Source organism: Venturia canescens, chromosome 10 (genome assembly GCF_019457755.1).
Source record: "Venturia canescens isolate UGA chromosome 10, ASM1945775v1, whole genome shotgun sequence".
Classification (NCBI taxonomy): domain Eukaryota; kingdom Metazoa; phylum Arthropoda; class Insecta; order Hymenoptera; family Ichneumonidae; genus Venturia; species Venturia canescens.
The window spans coordinates 4,294,347-4,305,608 of record NC_057430.1 but is presented as its reverse complement, the minus strand read 5'-3'; the positions used below and the strand labels follow the sequence as shown (position 1 = coordinate 4,305,608).

General features: G+C 47.9%; 2 protein-coding genes across 2 annotated transcripts; both read right to left on the bottom strand.

Moving 5' to 3' along the window:
* Positions 1 to 260: 260 nt before the first annotated feature.
* LOC122416725 (uncharacterized) lies at positions 261 to 4,250 on the bottom strand. Its single transcript, XM_043429767.1, has one exon. The coding sequence runs from the start codon at positions 4,248 to 4,250 to the stop codon at positions 261 to 263; it is 3,990 nt and encodes a 1,329-aa protein (XP_043285702.1).
* Positions 4,140 to 6,436, bottom strand: LOC122417275 (uncharacterized). Its single transcript, XM_043430661.1, has 7 exons — positions 5,469 to 6,436; positions 5,292 to 5,396; positions 5,014 to 5,208; positions 4,776 to 4,931; positions 4,452 to 4,697; positions 4,269 to 4,327; positions 4,140 to 4,195 (listed from the first exon to the last, which is right to left on the bottom strand). Exons 1-6 carry the CDS (start codon positions 5,770 to 5,772, stop codon positions 4,275 to 4,277), a joined length of 1,059 nt encoding a protein of 352 aa, XP_043286596.1. The 5' UTR covers positions 5,773 to 6,436; the 3' UTR covers positions 4,140 to 4,195; positions 4,269 to 4,274.
* Positions 6,437 to 11,262: the final 4,826 nt, after the last annotated feature.

The following is an 11,262-nucleotide window of genomic DNA, read 5'->3' as shown; positions in this document are numbered from 1 at the left end:
TTTAAAAACTTTTTTACAAAGTACGTTTTACCGCAGCCTGTGGGACCACAGATCATTGAGGTCCAGGGATGCTTCCACCGTACATCCATCTGCACGAATGACCACGTTTCCTGCGGGGCGGTATAATATAAAGAATTCGAGCAGTTGAAACATGTATAGAACTTTTATTTTCCGGTAACAGTATAAATATTTTACAGTAATAACATAGGTATTTTACAATACTGCTTAACAATGTTTAAAGCGAGAGTTTTTATAAACGGCTATTTGTAACCGTAAGGGAGCGAACCGTATTCGCCATCACGTCTTCGTTTGACACTCAGAGGCATGCACGATTTCTTTTCGGGTCGTGTGACAACCTGGTGGAATGGTGTACGACGTATTGAATCAAACTGTAGTACAACAGGATTCTCTCTCTCACCTATTATAAATGACCGTATTGATTCGTAATTTATCAGCGAGCTGTTTGCGTAATTCAGCGTTATGCCTTTAACCTTGCAAACCTCGCTTTCCGCGCCGCCCGGCGTATTAACTATGAAAGAATAAAATTTAGGGCCGCCTGAGATGAAAGACTTAATGTAACTGCCCTCGCCGTAAGAGCTTAGCTCGTCGGTTAAATCCCCTAGCAATTGACCCGTTGGCGGTTCATACTCTCCAGGCTCTTTTCTCGTGACATAAATAACGGAATCGGTGTCGCAGTACAGAGCATGCTTACCCAGCGGTTCGAGATAGGTGTAAAGTTTTAAACGGGCTTGGGCTGTGGTGTATGCAGCTATGACAGCGTTTGCTATATTAGACGGCATTACAGCATCATCGGTTTTCGTATAATTAACATACAGCACTTGGTTGTTAACGGGTAGCATACCAGTGATCTCGTGCTCGGGACTGCTTAGCAGCTCCATAAGTTTTTCGCGTGTCGACACTATTTCTGTTTGAGGTAAATTTTCACGTTGCCCAAATTTACCCCAAAAGGAGTTAAGACAAAGCTTGGCTACCGAACGCAGCCCCGGGTTTTTCGCTATCGCACTACGTTCCAGCTGAACCCCTTCGGCTGTCTTAAAAGAAGTTATATAACGGTCTTGGGCAGCCTCATCATCTGCATAACCATCGGGCCAGCCGCTAGCCTCTTGTTTGATTTTAAGAAAAGTGTTTATGTACCCGGTGAAAAGGCCCCCCTCCTGTGTATCGCGGTTGTACTGCGTTATCTCATACTGCCAGATCTCGCTCACGGTTAATATTTTATACCCGCACGCAATAGCTTGTCGCAATTCATCCACCACCCAGGTACCGCTAAATACACGCTCCGCGGGGTCTTCGTGAGGACACGCGTCCTGGTTCATTGTTTCGCAGCAGCTACGACATAACCCGAATAACAGGCGCTGATGCATTCGCACCGGCAGCACCGGATGATAAAGATTTTGCGGTGGAAGCACTGTACATTTAACAAGGCCCTCGACGCGGGAAAGACTGATATTATTTTCGGGACCTGTCAGCGCCCTGCACTCGTCGCCGACGTATACCGTTGGATGCCCCACCGGATATTTACCGTACTTGCAGATGTATGGGTACAATGAGCAGACGTCAACATATCGTATCTGTTCCCCGTCTTTCACATCGTACAGAGTGACCATGTTTTCCGTGCGACCACCGAAAAAAGCATCGCGCGGATTGAGAGGCTCCGCTCGAACCAGAGGGTGATCACTCACAAAAGCGCTCATCTCTAAATCTGTTTTTATCATCCGGTCATACGCGCACTCCCAAATCTCGGTTAACGTGTAGCCGCTTGAGCGGATTCTCTGCGATATAGCGTTTGTTCTCTCGAGACGCTCGTTCAGTGTATCACCGTCGCCTTGTACACGGTCTCTGTTTACAGTGAAACAGCTCAAACACCCGTGCCAATAGCAACCGTGAAACTGTAACACGTGGGCTGAATCAGGTGTTTCGTAGTAACCATCTACTAATAAATTTTGAGGCAATTTAAACTCGCGCGAGCGTCCTGCGTGAATGATACGACGATTTAAAGAATGCTCCATCCACACGAGCCAAGAGACCGCTTTTTTTGACTGATTGTGAGCCCATCTGTAACCACCCGTAGGTATAATACCGATCGTGTTAGGTTTTAAAAAATTTTTTCGAAAGATTTGAAAGCAGGCGGACGCGATTGTTGTGTTTTCGCTAAACGGGCAAACGCGTCCGCTGTCCTTGAACATTTTCCGGAAAACCACACAGGCCTGTCTCAATATCGTAACGTCGTTTTTACAATAGGTTATGAGCTCGTTTGAAAAGTTAAATACATAAGAAGCATTCTTTAACTCGTTATACCATGCAAAAAAACGCTCGCGTTCCTCCGGGCGCATAGTGTCGGGAGAGTAATCGGCTGCAGGCGGCATCGGCCCAATATAATTTTGATTCTCGGGCCTATTGAACAGATGCGGAAAAGATCCTTTGGCGAGAGCAGTTTTTAGACCGAAAGATTTAGGCAGTGCACTCAGAGGCATGTGAAAGTAGTTCAAGCTGTCGAGAAACACGAGTTTGCCGACGCGCATTGTGATGATTTTAGTACCGTTCATTATTAAAGATGGGAGCTGCGTTTTTTTCTCCTCGATGAGGTAACGCAGGATAAACTGGGCGTCGAAACCACCGGCGTTATGGGCTATTAAAAATACGTGAGAGAAGTTCGGCATACTCTGTATGGCTAACTCCACAAGCTGACACACAGGATTCGTCCTAAATATAAACTCGTGATCCCCGCAATGCTCGCACGGCTCGTCTATAGAAACATTATCGCAGCACTTGGTGCAGACACGTTGAGCTACGCAGAGATTCGGTTCGTGAACGCGCGTTGTAGGATCACCTTTTACAGGGGTACACTGCTGCGTTTCAAAATCATAGAATATGAATATGTTCTCTTTCGGCCTCTCATCGACGCGAATAGGCCTCATATAGCACAGGCGATTATAGGGGTGCCGCGATTTACACGTTTTACAGAAACCCTCCCCGCACACATGCGTCTTTTTCTCTAAAGATCTTATCGCGCGAAAGCAGTTACGGCACCGCTGAAGAGACTCGCAAACAGTGTTTACCCTGTGTTTACGACGGATGGTAACAGCCCTGTGATTTTCTAAACATTGTTCCCCAAAAAAATCGCGGTTACATGTCTCGCATCTGATCGCGGCAGCTGCTCCCAGAGCGCAGGGCGGTGCTTGAAGGCAGCGAGGGCATTTCTTTTTTAAACATCTATGATCCCGACGAGAACGGGCGTTACAGATTGCGCAGAAGTTTAAGCTGCCTACAGCACCACGCAGATTCAAGATAGGCTGGAAATGATGCGACCGCTCATAATACAGAATGTATAACGTGTGCCGGACTGAGCCTACTGTATCCATAACCGTCTGTGTACCGTCAAACACCGGTCTTTCGCGTCGCCCCAAAGTCAAAAACTCGAAAACCACGATAGCTAACCCCTCGCGAGCCAAATAATCCTGGTACATAGCAATTTCGCGCATACCGCAGCCAGCGGGCTGTATAACAACATTTGCGCTTCTCGTGAGCTCAAGCGCCGCCTCTTTTTGAAGCGACCCGTTAATCTGTCGTATACGCTGCCATCTAGAATGCAGAGCCCCTGAGCGTATCTCACCCCTTTCCGCGTACGCGCGTGCTGTTACTAACGAGCGCGGTAGACACAGATTGTCGGTATTTCGAATCGTTAAAATTGATTTTTTAGCAACGCCCTCGTGTGTCAAACGTTTTCGCCCCCTACCCTCCACGCCTTTAACGATACATACTTTTATTTGGAAAGAATCATCAATATCCAGAGACGCTGCACTTTGAGCTATGCTTGTTATTAATTGCCAGATATCTACAAATGTATAGGCGCGGACAGGACGGAATGAAAGCCAGACGGGGCCGTGCGTTAAGCTGCTCGCGGAGAACGAGATCCCCGCGTAGTCACCACCCTCACAGTGACTCGTGAGATGCGTCATAAGATCGCGGAATGCTCCTTCAAGCCATGCTGTCACGTTTGCGCCAGCTTGAGGTTGGCGGATACGCAGTGTTATCTCCCGACCACGTAGTCGAAAACGTTTGAAATAACGAGCTGTATCGTGCGCAATGATGATCCGCCCTCCCGGGGGTTGAACATCCCCGAAAGCCTCGCACCCCTGTGTATTGCGCGTTCTCCCCCCGCCCGTTTGTATATCTGTAATCAAACAAAAGCGTGAGTTATAGGGTAGAGATCGCTGATAAAAAGGCATATTGTAACTTTAGTGTACCTCGTACTAATCGCGGTACGCCAATAACGAGACAGCTGACGAGTCAGCTGACGAGTACCCTGTGTTAAATATAATAAAGCCTTTTAAACATATCCTGCATTTACCGCAAGGGCTAGAGATAAAGAGAGAGAGAAAGCGCGCGAGTGAGGGAGAAAGAGAGAGAAGACATTATTATTTCTTTACCTGAATCACACTCCATCAGCTCTTGAAACCATAGGCCGAAGCGTCTAGCTTCTAATCGCTCCTCGTTTAGACGCTCCTCCTCCTCCCCCTCCTCCTCCTCCTCCGCCTGTTGAACGTCCAGCGGGTACACCCCCAGCTGATTCTCGGGTTGTACGAGGTCATCATCTTCCTGCTGACGATGGCGGTGATGCGATGGACCCGCTATCGCTCCGTCGTCATCGTTAGCTCTGGTGTGCCGGTACACAGCTGTTTGGGTTATTTCATAATTTCTGCTTATTAACGCTGTTTATTTTTATTTTATTATCGCTGTACGGCTATGCTTACCCAGTATATCAGACCGATCGCTAAACATCAAGGAGGGGTTGAGAATAGTCGACGCCTCGTCGTCATCAAATTCGGGCTGCAGCGGTACCGGCTCGGCCGAGGCTGCCGAGGTGCTCGCTCTAGGCTCTTCCTCGGCCCTCTCCTCATGCTGCGGTTCTGAAAAAAACCGCGCCAGTAGCTTTTATATCTAAAAACGAGAATCGCTGATAATAATGCCAAAACAGAGTTGAATACACACGGTAGAGGGCGGTTTGATGCTCTAGATCCGCTTCCTCCGCAGCTCTCGTCGTCTCAGCGAGAGTCTCTTCTTCTTCGTCACTCACAGCGTCGTAAAACGGCCGATATATGGTAAAATGCTGCGGTATCGTCTCGGCCGGGGCTGCCGAGGTGCTCGCTCTAGGTTCTTCCCCTACCCTCTCCTCGCGCAACGGTTCTGGAAAAATACCGCCCCCGTGGTTTTTACGTCTAAAATCGAAAATCGCGGATGATAATGCCAAAGCATAGTTGAATACGTACGGTAGAGGGCTGTTTGACGCTCTAGATCCGTTTCCTCCACAGCTCTCGTCGCCTCAGCGAGAGCCTCTTCTTCGTCACTCCCCGCATCGTAAAACTGCCGATAGCCTATGGTAAAAAAAATAGCTGTTGTATTGCTAATCGCCAACAACAGTGATTTATCGTGATAATGGTACTTACATCTGATTTCACCGACAAGGCCTCTTACGCGGGGGGCTTCTAAAACACCGCGGCGCTGTAACTCGTCATACACAGCATCCAGCACTCGACGACCACTTAATATGCCTCTGTTATAGGCCACCACTAGAGCACGTAAAGGGGCCCACCAGATCACGTATTTAAGTCTGTTCACGAGTCGAGCACCCGATAAACGCAGCAACTCGTAACACCATAGGTCGTTACACCGGCGTCTCAGCTGAGCGCTATGCGGTTTTGTTAGACGTAAAAGACCCAAAATACAAGAACGCACTGATTCATCCGACATTGTAAGGGGTGATCGTTAAATACCGTTCTATATGACGGCTGAATCGCTACTGTCATATCTCGAGCGAGAAGATAGGTGTGAATCATGATTAAAATGCTAGCGATACTTTTTTCAAGACAGCAAAGGAGCAGTCGCTGAAGTTTAACAGTACTCTGCATGGTCCCCGGTGTTTGCGTGAAAAAGCACGCGCACGAGTGAGACAGCTTTGTTTAGCCCTGCAAGCATATTTCCGAGCATATTGCTCCATCTTCTGTATAGCATCTTCTCCCGAAGACCGAGCTGTGTCTTTAGCCCTCGGAGATACGCTCTTCATAAGTGAATCGGCTGAAGTCGCAAAATAGCATATAATAAAGAATATATATTGAGGGGGATTTGTTTAGAGGCATCAAGAGGCTGCATCCGTATGTGTAATTCCGACAGTTCTGTATAAAGCATCGCGTCTTACGGTAGAGCGAGAGAGAGGACTGCTCACTAAAGGATCGGTATGATGAGAGTGAGCGAGACGGCATACGTCATCACTGCTACAGCTTTGAAGCGTTGTGCCTCTACATCTAGCGAGAGAGCAAGTGAGAGAATGAGCGGTGTCGCGAGCGTGAGCGAGAGGGTATATACTGTTGCTGCTGCTCTCGCGCTCTTCACAAGAGAGAGAGTGAGCGAGAAAATGTATCATGTCTCCGGGCGTGGGCGAGAGGCTGTGCTCTATCCATGTTACAGCTCTGGAGCGCTCGGCCGATGCACGTGCAATTCTGATGACACTGCACGACGACGTCGCGAGAGCGCAGAGCCTCACATCTCATGAGAGCGCAAGCGAGAGGGTTTATCATGGTACGGGAGCGAGTGAGATAGCATGCTCTATCATTGCCGCGACTCTCAGATGCCCGAGTATCGGGCCCCACGGGAGAGAAAGAGAGAGAGGATGTATCATGATGGTGGAGCGAGCAAGACGGTATATGATATCACTGCTACAGCTGTGAAGCGCTGTGTCTCTACGGCTAGCGAAAGAGCGGGTGAGAGAATGAGCGGTGTCGCGAGTGTGAGCGAGAGGGTATATACTGTTGCTGCTGCTCTCGCGCGCTTCACAAGAGAGAGAGTGAGCGAGAAAATGTATCATGTCTCCGGGTGTGGGCGAGAGGCTGTGCTCTATCCATGTTACAGCTCTGGAGCGCTCGGCCGATGCACGTGCAATTCTGATGACACTGCACGACGACGTCGCGAGAGCGCAGAGCCTCGCATCTCATGAGAGCGCAAGCGAGAGGGTTTATCATGGTACGGGAGCGAGTGAGATAGCATACTCTATCAGAGCCTCGACTCTCAGATGCTCGAGTATCGTCCCCCACGAGAGAGAAAGAGAGAGAGGATGTATCATGATGGTGGAGCGAGCAAGACGGTATATGGTATCACTGCTACAGCTGTGAATCGCTGTGCCTCTACGGTTAGTGAAAGAGCGAGCGAGAGAATGAGCGGTGTCGCGAGTGTGAGCGAGAGGGCATATGCTGTTGCTGCTGTTCTCGCGCACTTCACAAGAGAGAGAGTGAGCGAGAAAATGTATCATGTCTCCGGGCGTGGGCGAGAGGCTGTGCTCTATCCACGCTACAGCTCTGGAGCGCTCGGCCGATGCACGTGCAATTCTGATGACACAGCACGACGGCGTCGCGAGAGCGCAGGGCCTCGCGTCTCATGTGAGAGCGAGCGAGAGGCTTTACCACAACACGGGTGCGAGCGAGATAGCATGCGCTATCATTGCCACGGCTCTCAAATGCTCGAGTATTGTGCCTCGCGAGAGAGAAAGAGGATGTAGCATGACGTTGGAGCGAGGGAGACGGTATACACCATCGCTGCTGGCTGTTGCTTAAAGAACCAGTGCGATGCTATGACTTAAGGTCAATGCTACGATAACGTACTCCCCCGCCTGCTTAGAGGCTGTGCACGGTGAGCGCGAGGTACCGTATCTCGAGAGAGAGAGAGAGCGAGCGAGAGCGTATACGCTGGCGCGTATGATAGCACGAGAGCGAGTAAGAGGGTGTACGCCGTCGAGATTGCAGCCACGTGCAGTTTTGATGAAGCACTGAATACCTCAAGCTCTCGCGAGGTATCGCGCCTCGCGAACGGTCTTATCTAAGCGCGAGAGCGAGCGAGAGGGCATGTGTGGTTCCTTTGCCCCGTATACGAGGATGACTGCATCGGGCCGAGACGTCAGCTGTTTTACACCCCTCCTGTCCTTCTTTTACCCCTGCAATGATGTGCTCACCATAAGCACGTATTTGCATGAACGTCTTAGCCGTCAGTCTTCAACCGAACCGTGCGCGAGTATCTCGTCCCGGTCAAATTTATATTTTTTTTCTCTCTACAAGTTTTTCCCTCAAAATGTATCCGCGTTACCGCTATGAACTCTTGCATCAATCGTTTATGTGCCGCGTCATACGGTTGTTGAGTGTTGCGTGTCTCTACGTACGCACCGCCGCTATAGAGCAGCTACATTTACATGTGTTAGAATTATTGTATAGTGAATTTATAGACAGGAGGCTGGACAGGCCTATCCAAAGTGAGGAGGCAGCGCCGGGCGTGAGTTGCGTGGTGGTGTTGCGGGGGTCACGCATTGTGTACCGCGGCGAAATCGTATACTGCGATAGCGATGATTATGTTGAGGTGTACCTGGTGGATCACTGTGACACGGCGTTTTACAACCTAGACTGCCTCCACCACCCCTCATCGGTAATAGAGGCAATACCGGCACTCGTAATAGAGTGTTCCCTCCACAGCCTCGCCTACTTGGAGGATTTTTGCTATCCCATCAATGAGATGGAAGCGCTGTGCGAGGGAACTCTTGCGGCCATCGTCATGAGCCCTCCCACGCAACACCCCCTGAGCGTCCGGCTGTTTGTTGAGGATGGCCGGGATCTCGGGGGTATACTCGTGAACGAGTTGTTGGTGCCCGACGGCTATCGTGGTTACGACGAAGGAGCCGAAGACGACGGCTTCGTCGACGTTGTCGACACCCCGGACGGTCCTGAGGAGTAGGCTGCGTGCGTGTGTGTGTGTGTGTGTGTGTGTGTGTGTGTGTGTGTGTGTGTGTGTGTGCGCGCGCGCGCGCGTGTGTGTGTGTGTGTGTGTGTGTGCGTGTGAAAAACTATCGGACGCGAGACAACGTCGTGGAACAGAGACTGGATCGATGGAGAGAGAGAGAGAGAACCACACGCGTCGTCCTGGTGAGTTTTTCAATATATATATTTTTTATTTTATTTTTTATTTTTATTTTTTCTTTTTATTTTTTTTATCCATTTTAAAAATTAATATGTATAGAGAAAGAGAGAGAGATTTTTTATTTTATATTTTTACAAATATAAAATAAAAAAAAAAAAAAAAGCGATGGTGCACTATGACGACACGCTCATCCCCCTCCGCACACCCGCAAACCGCTCACCCACAACGCCGGCCGCTCGGCCTAGTGGGGGAAAGGAGTGGGGATAGGAGTGGGGATAGGAGTGGGGGTCGCCATAGTGCACCACCTACTACTGATGGATTTTAAATCACTAACGTTACATATCTCAGGATCTACTGGACGGTTTTACTTGCAACAAAGACCAATGGAAAGAGAAAAATCGAACAAAAATCGTCACAAATTTTCAAGTTCTTTTATGAAATGGTTTATTTGTGATAGCCATTTGAAAATTCTGTGACGTCATAAAACCGGCATATTCGCGTATATAAGAGTAGCGGCAGGGCTCGCGCTGGCTTTTCTTTTGCGCTGCAGTTTTTCCTTTTAATACTTGGCGTCGAGCCGCTACCGCATCTCTTGATATACGGATACGTCAGCTGCGTAAATGTGTTGGTACTTTTTGCATAATCTTGAGCCCGTGCAAAGTTTTTTCTCAACAATTACGCCACCGATCATGCTGATTTTGGGCGCAATCGAAAGAGAACTTATTAATTGGCTCAAACTTCAATTTTCAAGTAGCGAAATGACTCCTGAGTTTCATTATTCTACAAAATAACATGTCGATTTTACCCCCACCACCGCGAATCGTTTTATTCAGAGATAATATATTCTCGGCGAGAGCCTCGGGCCAGCAGATAATAGGGCTGTCAATGTACTTGTCCCGAGACTCAACCGAGTCTCTTGATATACAGAATGCTTGTTCGCTATTTTAGGCCTTCTAACTCTTGAGCCCCACCCGCGGTCGGCTTAGCAGCTGGAGGAGCCGACATCGTTGAGCCAATCAGAATGCGTAGAGGCACAACTCTACTACCACTAACTACGTTAAAACTCGTATACGTATACGTCGAACTCGTGATGTGTCAGTAACTTTTTTGCATAATCTTGAGCCCGTTCAAAGTTTTTTCTCAGCAATTACGCCACCGATCGTGTTGATTTTGGGCGCAATCGAAAGAGAATTTCTTAATTAGCTGAAAGTTCAATTTTCAAATTGCGACATAACTCCTGAGCTTCGTAATTCAAGAAAATGACATGTCAATTTTATCCCCACCACCGAAATTTACTTTATTCAGAGATAATATAGTCTCGGCGAGAGCCTCGGGCCAGCAGACAATAGGGCTGTCAATGTACTTGTCCCGAGACTCTACCGAGTCTCTTGATTTATATACTGTGCCATTCATTTTACTTTTTGACTCTAACTGTGACTTATATATAAAATGAAAAATTAATTACAAAAGTCGGTAAATCTGTCGAACTAGGGCTGCAGCTTAAAATGCACTGAATTTTTTTTAAACATTTTTTATCACTCAAGAAAGGTGTCAAATGCAAAATTATGGTGGGGGACACCCTCGCCACCATAAAAAACACCATGAAAATTACAAAACTGAAAATCATAACTATGACTGATATGAATCGAGAATGGACACACACACACACACACACACACAACCCAAACACACCGAAAAACAATGGAATATTGCAAGAAGGTGTGACGAGGTTTACATTGCTACAATGTTTATATCCGAGAAGCAGGTAAGTCTCTACGATAAATATTCGTAATATTAGTATTCTCGAGACTATGGATTGTCACAGTTGTGAAATGTCGCTTCCCCAATGTATTATAAAATTCTAAAATCGGAAGGAAAGCATCGTCATTCTTCAAAATCATGGGGTTCTTCAACGGAAAGTTATTTGTACCACTTGCAACAACGCAGCTACTCTTAGTGAGAGCAGTCTCACTTGGCGATGTCAACGACGTCACGAAGAGCGGGTCGGAAAAAAAGTTATTCGAAAAGTGTGTAATTTCAAACAATCATTCAGAACAAAATCATGGCTTCGTAATAGTCAGTTGGCACCAGAGAAATGTTGCACTTTCATCGCTTATTACATGCTGCTGAACCCACCACATCATGATTTTATGATAAACGAGTTGTCAATGGGTTCTCACACTATTTGTGATTGGACAAATTTTATTCGTGAAGTGTTAGAACACTGGGTCGTGAATAATTCGGCAGCTCAAATTGGTGGTCCGAACAAAATCGTTGAGATCGATGAAG